At 35.7% G+C, this 19,124-nt stretch overlaps 1 protein-coding gene across 1 annotated transcript; it reads left to right on the top strand.

The window, feature by feature from the left end:
• The first annotated feature begins 498 nt into the window (after nucleotides 1-498).
• LOC121413975 (NADPH oxidase 1-like) lies at nucleotides 499-16,991 on the top strand. Its single transcript, XM_041607003.1, has 14 exons — nucleotides 499-673; nucleotides 4,290-4,385; nucleotides 5,323-5,442; nucleotides 6,083-6,304; nucleotides 6,906-7,024; nucleotides 8,359-8,439; nucleotides 9,697-9,820; nucleotides 10,757-10,849; nucleotides 11,343-11,477; nucleotides 12,222-12,340; nucleotides 13,454-13,573; nucleotides 14,984-15,176; nucleotides 15,884-16,008; nucleotides 16,753-16,991. Exons 1-14 carry the CDS (start codon nucleotides 620-622, stop codon nucleotides 16,877-16,879), a joined length of 1,728 nt encoding a protein of 575 aa, XP_041462937.1. The 5' UTR covers nucleotides 499-619; the 3' UTR covers nucleotides 16,880-16,991.
• Nucleotides 16,992-19,124: the final 2,133 nt, after the last annotated feature.

The raw sequence follows: 19,124 nt of genomic DNA, 5'->3' as shown, positions 1-19,124 counted from the left end.
ACCGACCTTTAACGTCACCATCCGAAAGACGTGACCAGGAGGGCTCGAACCTGTGCATCAATTTGTAACTTCCCCACAGCTTGGATTACAGGCGCACGCCACAACGCCCAATACCCCTATACGTGAATAGGATCGGTTTGTCAAGAATATAAACCCCAACTCTTAGGGCCAATTTTTAAAAAGAAAAATCATGAATAATTCTTCCTTGTTAAATTTTATTATTTTTCTTCACATAACTTTTTTTTTTTTTGGGGGGGGGGGAGGGGGACATGGCTGCTTATCCGCCTATATATAAGCCTATTTTGTAATTTTCCCACCCAAATTGAAGCCTTGACTATATATTTTTTTCATGATACACTGACGTTTAATTAGCATGTTTAGATTGGGGTTCGATTTGGGGAGGGAGGCAGGCGCGTCACGGATCGAGAACTAGATCCGGATCGGATCATCCCAGTCGCTGATAATACCGGTACCGGAAAGCTGTAAAGTACAGTCGCGAACTGGAACTAAGTATAATAAAAGTTTGGTCTTGTTTTCCCAGAATCCAGAGATGATTTAGTATTTTTGTTTTCTTTGATTTGGAAGATTGTCGCAAAAGTAGCACTCCTAATAATTAAGAATGCGGAATTTCGGTGGAAGACTCGTGAATGACTTTGTTAGATGGGCGGTGTTGGTAAGCAATTTTTTTATTGTTGTCCCCATGTATTGCATTCTACGTTTGCTACTTTACATAGAAGTTCCTGTTTGCATCTTGCTTCATTTAGAATCTAACTTAAAATTACAGTTACACGACAGAAGTAATAATTTTGCGGGTACCTTTTTTGCCACTCACCGTGGCTCTTCCCGGTGAGTAGCTATTATATGGCAGTGTATGCTATTGCTGGACACCTTTAGTTTTAATTCAGTGCTTTAAAAATGACAAATGTTGAGGATTACAAATACAATCAAGAAAAATGTGCATAGCCATAGGGCCTATTGCTTTTCCAAATATTTTTTAATGAATATTATTATTATTATCTATTTTGGCCATAAAAACATACAAAAATTGTACAATGTAATTACATAAATACAATTTGAAATCGAATAATTAAATATGGATAAAGTAGAAATGAAAGAGGAGAAGAAAAGAGTAAGAAAATGTTTTTTCCATGGGCCAGGGCTCGCAAAAGTAAAATTCAGTACTATTGCCCAGAGGCATGCGAGCCCTCATGGAAAAACCGTTGAGAGAATATTGCACATTCAATATATAAAATTGCACATTATTAAAATTCAAATAAAAAACATTGACAAAAAGCATTAGGCCAGGTAAAAAAAGATAGTAGTTGATCGTCCGGGTTTTTTGAGAGCAGTGATGAGGGAGGTCCTTGCTATTTGCTATCTTACTATTTTTTTTAAGAACAAGGAGGCATTTTCTCGGCCTGATTTTTTACATCAGTGATGAGGGAGGTCCTTACTATTTACTATTTTTTTGCTATTTTTTATTCAAATGATCGTCAAAATTGATGCTGCAATCAAAAAGGGAAGATGGCGCGGACGAGAAACAACACAATTTTTTTTTTTTTTTAGAAAATAGTAAATAGCAAAAATTTTCATGCGGCGGCCAAAAGTGATGCGCGCGAGGACGATCAACTACTTTCTTATTTTACTTGGCCTTATTGAAAAAAAGTATGTAACGCCAGGCAAGATAAAAGAAATAAAGAGGGGTATTGGGAAGAATTTAAATACCCATGCCGGACTGATTAAAGAATGTGTGCAATGCTTAACATATAACAAAAATAACTTAGATTCAGAGATGCCAAGTTCAAAGACCAGCTATGCGTGAGATTTTCTGTGAATCTGAGTGAGATCATAGACATTGTGTACGGGGATAGGCTGTGATAGTTGCGTGAGACAGAGATTTGAGGGGATGAACAAGAGTCCAAAATGCTTGAGTCTCACGCATAATGCGTGAGACTTGGTAGCTCTGTAGATTTGTGTGAGGTACTAGAGCCTGAAGAGCAACAATGAAATAAGGAGGAATGCCCTAAACAACAGAAAGAGCATGCCTCCACATTCCTATTAACAACATGTGTACTCGCCAGGCTCCAGCACCTAACACATACAGTCATAGAGACAACAAATAGTAAAATTACAGGAAACTTACAGGAAACTCGCCTCCTTGATGAAGAAAAGAGAAGTTAAGAACTGCGTACTAATAGTAATGATATTGAGATTCTTAGATTTTATGTCCCCCCAACAGTTTTACTTTACTTACTTTACTTTAAGTCCTCGATGCTGTAGGCTTGTGTTGAGTGCCTGTTCATCGATTGCTAAAGAGGAATAAAAAAAATCAACTGTACCAAATGGATACAACAGATCATACAGCCTGTACTACTTTGAGCATTATTCTGAAATATTAAATGAAAAAAAAAAGTTAAATTATATACTAAATCCTTACTGACCGATAATTAAGTCAAATTACAATATTCGAAGAAAGACAATTGTTGGATGCACATCATAAAATGAAAAAATACAAAGTACATGTAATTATTTAGGTAATATGGCAAGCATATAAAATAACAGGAAAAGTGTAATGGCAATAATTAATTTAGTATAAATGTTCTGGAGGTAAGGTCCAAATAAATAGAGGAGGAAAGAGCGGGAAGAGATATGTGCACTGTATATTGCAGCAGACAAATATAAGTCTTAAAGAAATGTCATTGTTGGAATAATAGCACAAATAATGAGGTTGTGAAAAGAAAGCAAATGAAATGGAAAGAAAATGGAGGTATTTAAGAGTTGGACAAGAGTGCTCCCTTTAAAGAAGAAAGAAATGAAGAGAGGGAAGTTGAGACAGCATTATCTCTTACACTTAGAGGAAGAGTGTCCCAAAGTCTTGAATATGATAAAATTATTTTATATTCACCAACAGTTTTCTTTGCATCGCACTTGCCACCTATCCCTCCACGAAAAACAATTATTTTTGTGTGCGACATGTAAAGATATTCTTGATAATGGTGTAAGACTAAGAAAGAATTTGTGTTATTTTTTTTCTCTTTATATATTATATCATGAGTAAATTCTAAGTATTTGCTTGCTTTTTTTCATGTCAAATCTGAGCAGATGTTGGTTATAAATTTGTGTTTGCTAACCATTTTTTTTCTTTTTTTAACTGCATGTTCCATGGCACTTTCCAATATTATGCTTAATTGTATTGTGACGCTCATGAAATTCTATCGATGCGCTGTTGATTGTCGACGGCTCTAATCATGGTAAACCTCGCGCACGGTACCTTGAGAACTAGCCGTCGACGATCACCCACAATGCACCACACAATATTCGATCAAAGGAGCGGACAGGATTGCAATTCGGCAAATCAGGCCCATATTTCCGTCAGAAATAACAATTGTTAATGCAAAACTATTATATGACATTTTAAGCATTTTTTGTCCTTTTGGAGATAAAGTTAAAGTTGGATTTTTCGCCTTGTTTTTGCAATCTTGTTCTATGTAATGCTCTGTGAAATTGAACTTCGGATGTCTTACGGTACAAAATTGTTTTCGTACGCAGTAATATGCGTGTCTGGAATCACGATAGTGTTCGGTAATTCCATACGTGACTATACAAATATATTCTACTGGGTTTGAGAAAGTATAGTGGAAATATTTTTGTCTGAGGTTGCTTCGGCAGTATGAATAGACCAAAACTTTTGTGTGACAGAACAGATACACCGTGTCGCATAACTAACCAAGTATCAGTCAACAAGATTTACGATTCGCCAATAGAGCCTGTTGAAAATTAGGACATGTTTCATGCAATTAATCCTTTATGAAATGATATCTGAATTTGAATGGCTAGAAGTACGTATAAATCATGGGCGGAAATCCCAGGGGGGGACAGGGGAGACGTGTCCAGGGGGACACAATATCAATTGTCCCCCCTACTATTTTTGGTCTTTTGTGATGGTAAGAAATACATCATTTGAAATAAAAACATCTATTTTGGGATGATAACCTTTTTTTTTGCTTTTCAAATTTATTTGTCGAAATGACCTTAAATTTGGGGATGATAACCCCTTTTTTTTTACTTTTCAAATTTTCCAGCCCCTCGCCCTCCTTCCTTTTGGGAGAGATTTCCGCCCTTGGTATGAAGTATGCACATCTTTTTTTAGCATGTTTAGAGTACTTGTGGATGAAATATTTATGACTATACTTTCCACTTGGCTCTTAATGTTTTTTTTATTTTGATGCAAATCTGATAAATGCCTTGAATAATTGACTCTTTTGTTACTTATACTTTTTATTTTACAGGCAACATGGGCAATTGTAAACCTGATCATTTGGTTGGTGACATTCTTTAAGTACATGGATAATGCTAATTATGTTTATACCAAATATCTCATGAAGGTAAGAAGGAAATGCCCCTCGCTACCCTCCTCTTCCCCTCCCCCTCTCTCTCTCTCTTTTTCTCTACATGTATATCACAGGGGTCGAGGAAGCGGGGGGAGGGGGGGGGGGGTGTGGAGGCGCTTCAGCCCCCCCCCCCACTTTTTTTCCAGAACCACGTACAAAAAATGTAGAAATGACCATAGGATTGTGATTTTTGCATAGTCAGCCCCCCCCCACTTTGAAAACCATTCCGTGGCCCCTTTATCACAAACACATTCACCCTAATGGACACACACACACATCCTCTCCCATCTGCACACATGCCCTCACTATTTCCTTTGCTCTTCTGCCCTCTCCTTTTCAATTGACCATACCTATTCAGATGTAGAAATTGATTAGAATTACCTAAGACAGATATTCTCCTCCTTCCTATTCTACTCCTTCCTATTCTACTTTTTTTTCTTGTTTATTCTTCTTGTTATTCCTCCTTCCTGTACCATCTTATTTTTCTTGTTACTCTATTCTTTACCTCTCCATCTTCTTCTCCTTCTTCTTCTTCTTCTTCTTCTCCTCCTTCTCCTCCTTCTTCTCCTTCTTCTCCTTCTTCTTCGTCTTCTTCGTCGTCTCCTCCTTCTTACCATCTCCTTTTCCTTCTCTACCTCATTTTCCTTCCTCTCCTTCCCCCTCCTTCCTTTCTCCCTCCCTCTCTCTCTCTCTTTTCTTCTCCGGGGAGATAAAACATTTTTAGAGAGGGTCCTTATCTATTATTTCTCTTTCTAAAATGACATTTTGTTTTGAACCCAATCTTCAGTCAGGCCTATTTTCAAATTTGCTGGTGATGATTGTAGAAATTTTTGAAGACGAAATGCACGTTGCCCCATTCTCTGTCCATAATCTATTTCATCCCCCATTCATACTATGTTTTAAACCTGCTCTGCATACTTTCTGTTTCCAGAATGGTCTTCCCGTTGCTAGAGCAAGTGCTGCATGTCTCAACTTTAACAGCATGCTTATCTTGTTTCCAGTCTGCAGGAATATGATCTCCTATTTCAGGGGATCATGTGAATCTAAGAAGGTAAGCACCTGGGCCCCCATTTCTTGTAAAAACTTGCTATGATAGCAACTCTTGCTGGAATGTCAGCTTTCATTGGAATAGCCGATCAGGATGCAGAATTTTCACTGTTGCCATGGTACATTTTGTTGGTATTCCAGAAAGAGTTGTTATCATAATAGCATTTCATTAAATTGGGATCTGGGTCCCATTTCATAAAGGACTTGCAACTGTTGTAACTTTGCTATTATGGCAACTACATGTACCATGGTAGCAGGGCTCAGCAGCCAATCAGAATCAAGGTTGCTATGGTAGTTGCCATAATGGCAAAGCCACAACAGTTGCTAGTCCTTTAATGAAACTGGCCCCTGGGCTGGGATTCAGTTTGATACTTAAACCATAATTTTAAGTATTTAATCAGTATTTTGCTACATTAGAATACTTAGCCATCTTTAGTATTCAACTGAATTTTTTGGCTAAGTATTTTGTACATTCTTAGTAGCACTTTCTATTGACACAACAATCGTTATGTCATAGGAATAACAAGATTATTGTAATATCATTCATGCATGCAGTAGCTTTTTATTGCTCTGTGTTGTGACATTGTCTGCTCCAGATCCATGGACCAGAGACATTAATAATGATTTTTTTTTGTCTTCTCTAGTTCTACCGACGCAACTTACGCCGTCAGCTGGACAAGAACATCACCTTCCACAAGCTCCTGGCATATGCTATAGGATTCTTTGTTGTCCTCCACGTGGTGGCTCACTGCTTCAACTTCCAGAACCTTTACAACGGAAGAAAGGTTTCTAGTGACGACGACTGGTTGGCCAACAGACTCAGCCAGCCGTCCTTTGGTCTCAATCCCTTCAAAAGCATTCGCTCGGTAGGCCATCAGGGAGGGTTTCATGAAGCATCCAGTCAGTGATTTTCAGTCACAAATTAGCTCTTGGCCAATGGGATTCAAGGATTTCAGTAACTTGTTGTTCGATCTCAGTAACAATGTTCAGTGATAATAATTAAATATGAAATCCCTCTGTTGTTAAACATACAAAATGGAGTAGCAGTGATGATAACAGAAGCACGAATCTGTGGTTTACAGTTGTAGCAGGGTGCCTTGGAATGTAGAAAGTTTGAACATTTGAAGTCACGAAAGTTAAAAGTCCATTGATAATATCACATAGGAATTTTTGTGCAGGATGAATGAAAGAACGAGTAAGATGTGTTGTCTTTGTCAAGGGTTTAATAGGAAATGTTACTGCTGATATTTTTAAAATTATTGGTATTTTGAAATGAAGCAGATATGCTCTATGTGCAGCAACATGTGTTTAGGAGGAAGATTTATAAGACTTATTTTCAACTGATTTGTATTTTTATTGTTATTAATATAAATACTATTGTTGAATTGTGGTATGATCGTTTTGATATTAGCCTTTTACATTTAGCATGATAACACTTATTTACAACATTTATTTTTCTGAATACAGAGTGATGTGAGTGGACTAGGAGTGATAGGGCCAGGTCTAGCTTTGTTAGCTGGTTGGACTGGAGCAGTGCTCTCAGTGACTTATATCCTCATGTTCTCCTCAGCTACGGAGTTCATTAGGTATATTTTTCTCTTTCTCTCTTTTATACATGTACCAAAGCCAGTAGCGTACGCAGGATTTTTGAAAAAGGGGGAAGGTTTCGAGTTGAATGAAAATTTGACAAGCAAAAAAACAAAGAAAAAGGTTTTCACCAAAAAATTAGAAAAATTTGGTCTTTTGTAATTTGACAAGCAAAAAATTTTTTTGAAAAGGTTTTAAAACAAAAATGGGGGCGGGTCGAACCCCTGTAACCCCCCCCCCTTACGTACGCGCCTGACCACAGCTTTCATTTTTACAAAAATGAGACCTCTTTATGTATTCCTCAGATAGATTATATAGACTATGAAAATGCACTAACAAAATGTAGATTAGAATGTCTTGAAAGAAGATGAAAAAAATTGTGTATGGAGTTTGCTAAATCTCTTTTAAAAACCCCTCACTGTAATAACTGGCTACCAAAAAGGAAAAATGTCTCAATCTCATCAAGAAGTGTTCCAAACTTTGCTCAGATAAAATGCAAAACAGATAATTTTAGAAAAAGTGCAATACCATATTTCATTGATTTACTAAATTCTAAATAAATTTTTACTTTCATACCCTTGAAATCCAATCAAATTTTTGCCATTGTTTTAGTCTCCATTTCAATCCAATTGATATTTGAATTTTGAATTGTCTAATATTCATCACTTTTTAATATTGTATTTACATAGTTTTTTTTTCCATTCTATTTTATTATATTTAATGAATTTTTATTTACACTTGCTCTTAAAAATTATTTATTATCTATGTACATTACATGTTTAAATTGTAATTGCTCGCTTTTATTCATGACTTGTGAACATTTTATTTTAAACATGCTAATTTCAGCCTTCTGGCTGTGTAACATGTCGTTTCAATACGAAATAAGCCATGATTGAATTGAATTGAATAGATAATACAACATTGCTGCAATATTACGGTATTTGGATTATAAAAGTTCCATATGACCAGGGTTTGGAAAATGCTAACTGATATGCTTAGGCAATATTAATGTGATATTGTGGAATTGAACAGGCCGGTACGGAAAACGTGAAAATTTTTTTTTTATCCTGACAAGAAATGTATTAATATTGATATTTTGTCAATTATTTCTTAAAACTTTAATTATATTTAGTTTATGTAGCTTATTATTATGTCAAAACTCTGTGTGCTTTTTGGATAAACCTTTCCTACTTCGTAATTCTATTTCACAACTTTGTTTGCAACTAAAAGAATATCCTAATTACTCCAATGTCCGACAACCAATATCAGGATTTATTTTAGCACTCCATAATATTCCATTGATTCTTGTTTTCTTTTGTGTGTTTCATTTTAGGAGGTATTACTTTGAGACTTTCTGGTTAACCCACCATCTGTTTGTCATCTATTATGCAATGCTGATGGCCCATGGCATGGGGTAAGTGATTTCCTTTATCCATTTTGAATTTGAAGCAAAGAATCTAAATTTGTAGGATTCTGAAGGGGTGTCAGAAATTAGAGAGTGTCAGACAATCTGATAACTTTTCTGGATTGTGAGTGAATTAGGAGCAAAAGTGTCTGATTGTTAGATAAGTGTCTAACTGTTCAAGGATATTAATAACTTGTCGGTGCTAACAGCTGTCATGAAATGTTCCCCGTGGCTCTTTGTTGATATTACTTTCATATTAAATTGGTAGTTATATGACACATACAGCAATTTTTTTAGCAAAGTAGTCTTTTTTTCAGTGAGAATGTTATGGCCTGCCTACTAATTTTTTTTCTTAATGATAATATGGTTACTTGTTCATGAAACTGTAAGTCTCTTCTCCAGTCTTCTATACATTTTTTCTCGCCTGCATAGCAGAGCAAGACTATAGGTGGCAGTGGCGTTGTAAACATCAAATCTTAACCAAAGGTTAAGCTTTTGAAATGACATAACTTAGAATATAGACCTAGTTCATTAACCTTGGACAAGGGTAATGAAGTATTACTGGACATCCTGCTTGAGTTTCAGGTCACATGACCAAGGTCAAATGTCATTTAAGTTCAATGAACTTAGACCATGTTGGGGGAATCAATGGTGAAATCTTAACCTAAGGTTAAGTTTTGGAAATGTCCTCCTAACTTTGAAAGTATATGGACCTAGTTCATGAAACTTATACATAAAGGTAATGAAGTATTACTGAATATGCTGCCTGAGTTTCAAGGGGGGGGGGGAGATTCTGCCTCACCCCCCCCCCCCCCCGGCTGTGAGAGAGGTCCACATAACCTGGCTCTTGGAACTCAACATTGAAAGTGACTTTTTTCCAAAATCATAAGATGCTCAGGAATTCCCAAGTTTCTATAGGAAAGGCATGCAGAAAAATAAGTTATAGAAAATATTTTGTGAATAACCTTAGATGTTGTTTAACATAATGCATAAAGAATTCATTGTTGGTCGGGCCTGCATGCATTTGCTTATTTGATGATTAAATTGTGATACATATTGGTCATGATCCTGTGTTAATTTATTTGATGATTTTACCATCTTCATTTGCCTGTAATTTGTTTAGTTTGTTTTACTTTTGTTTATTTAGTGGAGTAGTAAAGTACCAAATGATAATTAATGAGCATGAGCTGGTAGAATGCATATTAGATGAAGAAACATATTATATATTAATTTATTTTTATTTGAATTTATTTATCTTTTGAATAGTGGAGTAGTTAAGTACCAGACGAACATTGATGAGCATGATCCAGTAGCATGCATGGTAGATGAAGAAACCTTTGATCAGTGTGTGATTGATAACCCACCCGAGTTCGCTGGTACACCTGGAGCTGTGAGTATAGTCCTAAGGGGCAATACTTTAAGGGGTGGGGTGGCAACCCTGAGGTACTAAAGTGAAGAACATGAAGAAGAATTCCCATCGTGATAATTTGCTGCTTTGACTTCCTATCAAAAATCTGATAATCGTTGGGATTTTCTTGCTTGCTTTTCATAGCATGCATGGATCAGCACCACTATACAGTCTTTCATTTATCCATTACTACAGACCAAGTAGGTCTTTATGCTCATCCACTTCTAGCTACCTTGTTAAATAGTTTAAAAAACTTGGGGGAAAGATCCTGTGCTTGTGCATGCCCCACTTTGTGTAATAGTCTTCCTGAAGACATGAAAAATGTACCTCTGTCAAGACTTTTAAAAATTATCTCAAACCTCTTATTTAATTCTTAGCTTTTTATGTGCCTTGAGCACTCTACAGAGTGGATTTTGCGCTTTATAAGTCACATTATTATTAAGTAGCATGCATTGTAGATGAAGAAACATCTGATCAGTGATGATCTGGTAACCAACCCGAGTTTGCTGGTACACCTGGAGCTGCAAGTATAGTCATACAGTGGCAATACTACGAGGTGGGGAGGAAGAGGGGGGAGAGGGCAAGATTCAAGATACTCTGTGGTATTAAAATGATGAACAAGATCCATTGGAATGTGTGGTAGATGCGCTTACTCAGCTTGCAAATGAGATACCCGTGTGATGTCATGGTAGAAAGTAGGTGTGTGATCGCTTCATCATTGCAATTCCTGAAAATTGGAGTGACTCAAACAACCATTCCACTACAAATTTATACTGCCAACCCATTTTATAAAACAAATAATGCACAATTTTAAATTTGTTATGTTAGTGACGATGCAAGCACCTCGCATATTGAAATACCCTTGAATGCACCACAACACACTCATAAATAAGCATATTTCGTATTTTTTAAAAACAGAGCTGGAAGTGGTGTGTTGCACCTCTATGTGTGTACTTCCTGGAGAGGATCCTCAGAATGGTTAGAACATGGCCAGATGTCACTATCGTTAAGGTAATTCTGTAATACCCTGCCCACTGTACATGAGGTATTATGTTTTGAGTCATCTGTTTTTCCTTTTGAATCGTTTAAGTGATAACTATAGAACCTTCCAATGGATCAACTTTAAAACTTGTGTCATGTATACGTATTATAGTGATCATGATCTTCTCATTTTGATGTTGCAATATCAATCCTTTCTGATTCATAATCTGGAAACTTACCATAATAGGCTGTGGCACAAAATTTGGATGCCTTTTCTTGAATCTTATGAATCCTTTAATTGTGACACCATAAATGAAAGGACCAATCCTAGAGCACTGTTTGTGATGCATCAAAAAGGTTTCCTACACGATGAAAAGAAAGAAGCCTTTACACCTAACACAAGATTAGCTAAAAGAATATTGGCATTTTAAAACTGGTGATGTTGTGATGAAGCATCACAGAAATTAATAATTACAGATATGATATTGTAAATGGGGGGTTTAATTGTTTCCTGATCACACAGGTTGTCCAGCATCAATCTAAGGTGATAGAGCTGAGGATGAAGAAACAGGGATTCAAGATGCTTCCAGGACAGTATATCTTCCTCAAATGCTCTCCAATCTCCAAGGTCCAGTGGCATCCGTTCACACTGACATCGGTAAGCACAAGTTCTTAAAATACTTGCCAATCTCATTGCCATCAATAAGCAGTGTATCCCAACCATTCTGTATTTTCCCCCCAGATTTCCCAGTGTGATGGAAAAATTCTGAAAAGTCATAGACTGATAAACCAAAAGTCAGTACATTGTCCTGAAATGGTAAAATAATGTACATCAATATTGTGTAAAATTCTGTAATTAAAAGTGCAGAGCTGCCAAGTAGTACAGATTTTTAGTATTGAGTACTGAAAAATAAGAAGTATACTGATGGTTTCATGCAAAATACTTATTTCTAATGTTTCAGTTTTATATCTTGTCCAATGGTGTTTCATTGGAAATACTGATTTCCTCACCAAAATACTGATTTTCTGCTTTAGAAATACTGAAATGTTCTTGTTCAGGTTGGCAGCTCTGAAAGTGGCTATTAACCTGTTGACTTCTGAATTCTGTGATTCTCATAGGCTATGTAGCGGGATTCCCCGGTTCCAGTGGGCAATGGGTTAAGCCTTCAATATCTATATTTCAATATGTTAGACCAAGACCAATTTTCTTATTCAATTACAGCATACGTAAGGACAATATAAAAGCTATAAGGGCATTTAAACTTTCCAAGGCCAAGGAGAGAGTCATTAAGGCCAGGAAAACGTCAACTTGTACCATGATCTCTGAAGGCACTGAATTGATTAACTAGAGCCATATTAATATTCTTTCATAATGCTTGACTTTTTATTTCTATCTTGGCAGGCCCCTGAGGAGGATCACTTCTCACTGCATATCAGGAGAGTAGGAGACTGGACAGATGAACTAGCGGTCAAGATGGGAGCTGACCAAGCAGAACCTCTGCCCATCACCCGGTTACCAAGGTCAGTTGAAGGGGGATCGTCATCTGTAAACATGGGGAATTGACACAATTAAGTTGAACCACAGCAGATCAAGATTTATGATAAGCAAACATTGCTCAAAGCTAAGCAGGCTTGTCTGAAGAATTTCTTGCTAGTACATTGAGTTTGCTTTTCCCAAAGCTGATTCTGTTACAGGTATTTCCAATGATTTTTCACAAAGCAAATAATTATCCACTCCCCATGAAAGCCGATGCCCAGCTGTCTGTGTAGGCTTATATCAGGGAGTTTTCACTCTGGGATGCACAATGGATTCCAGAACACAGTAAATGTATTGAAAATGCCCTCAAATGACAGCTGGGAGGTCTTTGTCGATATTGATGAACCGGAATAGCAGTTTCGTTCTAAGTGTCAGGGCTGTCGAAAAATTGCAAATATGTTAATTGTCCAGGGTCCTGGAAGAAACTGCTGTCTTGATACACCAATTCTGACAAAGACTTCTTGGATGCTCTTTGTCTTGAAAGGCATTTGGAGCGTTGTGGCCCAGTGGATTAGTCTACAGACTTTGAAACAGAGGGTCGTGGGTTTGAAGCCCAGCCATGGCGTAATTTCCTTCAGCAAGAAATTTATCCACATTGTGCTGCTCTCGACCCAGGTGAGATGAATGGGTACCCGGTAGGATTTTTCCTTGAACGCTTTAGCGCCTATTAATATGGCGGCTCAGCTACAGCCGGGATAGTAATATGATACAAAGAGTCAAAGCGCAGTTGAGTATATGCACATAGTAACTGCGCTATATAAATGGACATATTATTATTATTTGACATTACATTTTCTATGTTCTAGAATCCGCTGTGCATCGTTTGAGCGAAATCTCCCTATTATAGACATTTTCAACCTGATCATATTCATATCTTACCAACTGGATTTGCTTTAGATAGTTGTGGCAATTGAATATATGTTTGTTCTAGATGGAACAATCTACTGTTTGGAATTCAAATGTATATTTATTCATGATCTAGTTGGAGATTTGCTTCATTTGGCTTAGATAATTGTAGGAGAGGATACAAACAATTCACAATACCAGAAATCTGCCTTACATTTAAGAAAGTATTTTTGTTTCTGTGTTTTCTACAGAGTTCAAGTTGATGGACCATTTGGTACTTCATGTACTGATATATTTGACTATGATGTTGTGATGTGTGTCAGCGCTGGCATTGGCGTCACTCCTTATGCCTCTACACTCAAATCAATATGGTAAGTGATGCCATAATCATTGTAAAGTAAACAACATTTCTAGTTCATTGTAGAAGTAATCCCATTCAAATAAATAGTCGTAGTAAGCAATGATTTTGAGAGAGGGTCTTTAATATTAGGGTGAATCATTTTCGTGCATGTAGATCTAGACCTGGGAATTTATGCAAGCTAAATGTGTAAATAATGCATAATAGCTAGAGAGTATTCTAGAGAATTTTATTCAAATAAATGTTGGAGGTCACTAGTCTAAGTGACTCATTATGATCATAATCATCATTATTATCTTCATCCTCTTCCTTGTCCTCATCATCCAAATAACATTATCGTCCTTCCCTCCTCTTCCTTCTCCTTCCCTTCCCTTCCCTCCATCCTCCTCCTCTCCTCATCCTCCTATCCCCTCCTACCCCTCCCTTTCCACCTTCCCTCTCTTCCCTCATTCACTCCTCTTCCCCTTTCTCTCCCTCTCCTCCTCATCACCATCCCATTCATCCCCTTATGCGGGTGCGTCGTGGTCTAGTGGTTCTGACTCTCGCCTTTCAAACAGAGGGTCATGTGTTCGAATCCTAACCATGGCGTGTTTTCCTTCAGCAAGAAATTTATCCGCAATGTGATGCACTCGACCCAGGTGAGGTGAATGGGTACCCGGCAGGATTAATTCCTTGCATGCACTGAGCGCCGGTGATGGCAGCTCGAGCTAAAGCCGGGGTTATAATAGCAGCGCTTTGTATCCTCAGGCAAAAGGCGCTTTATAAATACCGCTATTATTATTGTTATTATTATTTATGGTGTTTCCTTCATCCTTCTCAAAGTACATGAAGGAATTCACCAATCCCAATTCCCCCACCTTTTCATCTTCCTTGATGCAATCCATTCATCATCTTTTTGGTCTTCTTCATGATTAAAATAACAAGGTTTTTTTTTGAGTAAGTGTAGATTAGGCACTCCACTCACAGACCTGCCAACCAGTGTTTTAGGCGTATGTAGTACATTTTTGCAACCAAAATACGGCAGTACGTTTTTTTTTTTTTACAAAATCGTTATTAATTCAGAAAATCATCTCTATATGTCTCTATTTAATAAAACGTACACAAATATGGTTATTAGATCAATGTAATTACAGGTAACTTGTTTTTTTTCAATTATTTTCTAAAAACCAGGGTGAGATATACACATGTTTCTATGTTTTTTTTTCATCTGCAAGAGCAGTGCGCATTTTAGCTTGCATGCAGCTTGATCATCGCGATGAGCTAGTGCGCCAAGCATTTTATAATGAAATACACTTTTGGGGGGAAAAATACATTTTTTTAATCACAGAATACAGTTTTTCATTCCCAGAGGTTGGCAGGTCTGCACTCACATTATTAAACTCAAAACATAAATAAGCCTCATTTCTGTTTGGTTTGTTCCCAGCTACCGTTTACAAGCTGGGGATGATAGTCTCCATCTTAAGAAGATGTATTTCTACTGGATCTGTCGCGATACCCATGCCTTTGAATGGTTTGTTGATTTACTTTCATCGTTGGAAGAAACCCTGAGACAGATTGGGAAAGAACATCTTCTTACTTACTCAATCTATCTCACAAGAGGATGGGATTATACACAGGTAATCATGAAATATATATGCCATATTTATTTCAAATCAATAAAATGAATACTGACGGAGAAGGATACAAGAATCCCAATCCCAAGTCAGTAACTCCATTTCATATAGCATAGCAAAATAAATACATCATTGGTTAGACAAAAGTGTATAACATATAACATATGGTAATAATTACACCGCCAATATTGAACCAGAATAGAAAATAGATTTACAGCCGTTTAAAGCATAAATTAGTATGATAATTTATGTTTATTGGCACCATTCATGAGTAGATGATTGTGCAAATTTTTCACCGTATTGCCACTTGAAATCCAAGTGCTGCATTAAAATTCAACTCCATTTTGTCATGAAAGAACTCCTTGATCAAGATGGCCAACTCAGTTAAAACTTACGAATAAATGAGCGGCTGATGTGCACACACAAAGTAAAATGATGCAGTTGTGATTTTGACATTTGATGTGTAAAATTTGGCAATAATATCGCAGTATCAATTGATGTTAATAATTTGTTCATAAATAATATATAGTGTATTTATATTGCGCACATATCCACCTTGTTAGGTGCTCAAGGCGCTCCTACATAACCCGGCTAAGCTAGGCGTTGATAGCGCACACAGCTTTTTAAGAAATTACTTATAAATTAAGGAATTACTTATAAAGCAAGTCTCCCAATTTGAAAAAGCACATTTTCTTATTTGTTTATGCTAGGCTAAGAACATCTACATGCAGGAGGATAGAGAAATAGATGCAGTGACTGGATTGAGACAGAAGACTCATTACGGAAGGCCAAAATGGGATTCAAACTTTTCGTACATCGCTGAACAGAATCAAGGGTAAGAAAGTTAGAAAGTTTTGATAATTTTCTCTACTATATCATTCTTCCTCTTTAATCTTTATGGCTGTTTGGGATGAGACCAAATGGAAAGAAGGCAAAGTGGGTGTGGACCACTGTTTACCTTCTTCATTATACCACTTCTGTTGTAGTATTCCTCTCCGACAGTAATGTTAATATTTTTCTCATTTTGGTATCAAATATTTTTGTTATCTCTATCTTCATCTCCTTATTCTTATAGAGATGGCAAGAACATATTTGCCCAAGGAAGAATGAGTTGAAGTTTTTACATTGATAATTACATTTTTCACTCTTTTTCTTCTTGCACTGATAAAGAAATTATAGTTTATTTCAACCTATCTCAACTTGATGCTATTCTCCACTCCCATCTTGATAGCAGAAATTTAAAAAGTAGAAAAGTAAAAACTTCAAATAATTATGATCTTCATCTATCAACCCTTTCGTAATTCTTTTTCTGTGTGATTAATTCTACGTTTATTCTAAACGATTTTGAATTAACTATTGTGTCGGTATCAGAAACATGTGACGGCATTTGATATGATCTGCCTCAGTTTAAATTTTTGAAATAATTTATGTTTGTAAATAACACCTCCATACAGTGCTGCTGAGTTAAAATCAAACTGCCATTTCCCATGAAGAATAATGGGGAAAGTATTTGAAAATCTTGTTTCCCTCAAGCATGTATATTTGTATTAATAATTTGAGTGTCTATTTCTTCCCACAGTGCTATTATTGGAGTGTTTTTCTGTGGTCCTAAGAGTCTGTCCACCATCTTGCATCAGAATTGTAATAAGTTCACCTCCGATGAGTCAGAAGGCACCCGCTTCGTTTACTACAAAGAAAACTTCTAAGTGCAAGAGGGATATATGCAGTGGTAATTTATTTTTATATTTTTTATAACTTGAGCAATATCTGCCTTGAAAATTTGGGATCTCTTGTCATTTAGTTGTATTTTTGGTTCATGTGTTCGTGAAAGGTATAAGAAAATTATGAGTTTTAAAAGGAAAACGGCATTCTTGTGGTAGGTAGTATGTGACTTGTTAATACAGATTCTCAAAGATTCATTAGTTTAAACATGATTTTGAAGAAAATGGTTAGAATATAACATCTTTGAGAGTTGGCTTGATTTTGTCAAGTTTGGTTTTAGTATACATGGGTGTGCTTGTTCATTTTTCTTTTGCAATAGCTGATTGTTATTAATTTCTATTTTTCTAGTAAGTTGTGCTTATCTTCCATGTTTTGTCAAAGAAAGATATTTTGCTGATTTCTTTTTAGATTCTACTTTTAGGATTATTCAATATCACCAGCTTTTCTAGATTTAGTTCCATGTGTTTTATCACATGTATTTTCAAAAACTATTTCTAACTTATCTATTCTGGTATCTACGCTTTATACTGTTGTAAACTTGTGATATGATTGTGGTATTTAGAATTTATATAGATAGTATATACCTCATATGAAAAATGGCTTTCATTTAATCTCTCGATACCCTTGATACTGAACACTATTTCAGGTCAGTACTCTCTTATCTGTTTTTTCAAGCATAAGATATATTCATTATTGTTCGTGTGTGTGTTTTAAATCTGATTTTGTTTGGATTTGAATGGGGATATCTTTGAGATACGATACATTTTAAAATGTGCCTACATGTACTGATCATATTGACGAGTAAAGACTTATTTCGAATATAGCCAACAGTGCTATTATTGATCTTTCAAGTTAACGATTCTCTTATTTACAAATTTCAAAGGACATGTCTTTCATATATGAATAAATAAATCGCCCTTTACGATTGGTTTTATTTGGAAAAAATTAATAAAAAGGTGAGAAAATAACAAGTCGAGTATTGTTTTCTCACATACTGTAAGTAATGCATTTAAAATGCAGATCCAGAGGACTTGAAATGAAAATTTCAAGAACATCTTACAACAGTTCTTCATCAAATAAATGAATTTGAGAAAAAAAAGCAAGAAAATTAGATGTAGTCATTAGTATTGAGAGTTATTTTTTTTATATTGCCAAATTAACTATATTTTTTTCTAGTATTATATGCCTCATAACTAACCATACTTTGGAGAAATCTCTCAAACAATATATATGCAATAATCTCAGTGTACTTAATTTTATCTTGTCTCTATCAAAGAAACAAGCATTCTTGTATATCTTAATTTTTTTTCCTCCAAAATCTATGCTATGTTGGCTAGCTAGATCATTAGTCAAAGGTGAATTCATGCCAAATGTTAACATTTTTTTATGTGGGAAACTAAACAATTATTTTTTTCAAATAGCATTCTTGATATATTCATTAAGATATAGTGTATTATCTTCAAAAATATAAAACAAGTCCATTCTGGTAACAAAAAAAGTCTTTAGACTACTAAATGAAAAATTCTCCATAATTACTTTGACAACTGTGGAATGTGCATGGACCGAAGAAAATATCACTTGATTATAAAAAAAAGAAGAAAATATTGGAAATATTTTTGTTCACAAATTATCAGCTTTATGTGCAATGATTGGTCATGTAATAAGCTTTTATTGCCTTAATGATTTTGATTGTTATTCTTTGAGCACTGTTGTGAGAGTGTGTGGGTCACGATTTGAAAAATATATTTTAAGACTTGAAAAATATTTTAAGACTTATATATTTGAATATATTGTGTATATTTATTGTTTTTATGAATATTCTCCCTTTTCAGGAAAATGTTTAGATATGTTCTTTTGAAGGAGGATTAGTTATGTCGTGGTATCTTATAATATTCACCTCTCACTAGTCAAGCACCACTGATTGTTTATTCAAATATGTGATCATGTGGCATTTTTTTCAAGAAGATGGCAAGTGCATATCATGTTTTCTTTGTTCTTTTTATGGTAACAACTTAGAAATCCACAGGATATAAAATGAGTAGAGAAATAAATGGCCGTGGGAATTTTTTTCGAGATTTTTAAGAATACTGCCCACCCACTCCTATAACTGTTGCCCACGGACCTTTAACTATGCAGTATGATGCTATAAAGATATCACATTTTATTGTTGATTTCAAGATAAATCTATTAATTATTCAAGCATATGCAGAGGAAGTTGCAAAGGTAATC

The sequence above is a fragment of the Lytechinus variegatus genome, chromosome 4 (genome assembly GCF_018143015.1).
Source record: "Lytechinus variegatus isolate NC3 chromosome 4, Lvar_3.0, whole genome shotgun sequence".
In the NCBI taxonomy this organism is placed as follows: Eukaryota; Metazoa; Echinodermata; class Echinoidea; order Temnopleuroida; family Toxopneustidae; genus Lytechinus; species Lytechinus variegatus.
This window is presented reverse-complemented; position numbering and strand designations above follow the sequence as displayed.

Coding starts and splice junctions, on each gene's coding strand:
- LOC121413975 (XM_041607003.1), top strand. CDS start 620: ATGCGGAATTTCGGTGGAAGACTCGTGAATGACTTTGTTAGATGGGCG. Junction 5,443..6,082: donor GATCATGTGAATCTAAGAAG/GTAAGCACCTGG, acceptor TGTCTTCTCTAG/TTCTACCGACGCAACTTACG. Junction 6,305..6,905: donor CCTTCAAAAGCATTCGCTCG/GTAGGCCATCAG, acceptor TTCTGAATACAG/AGTGATGTGAGTGGACTAGG.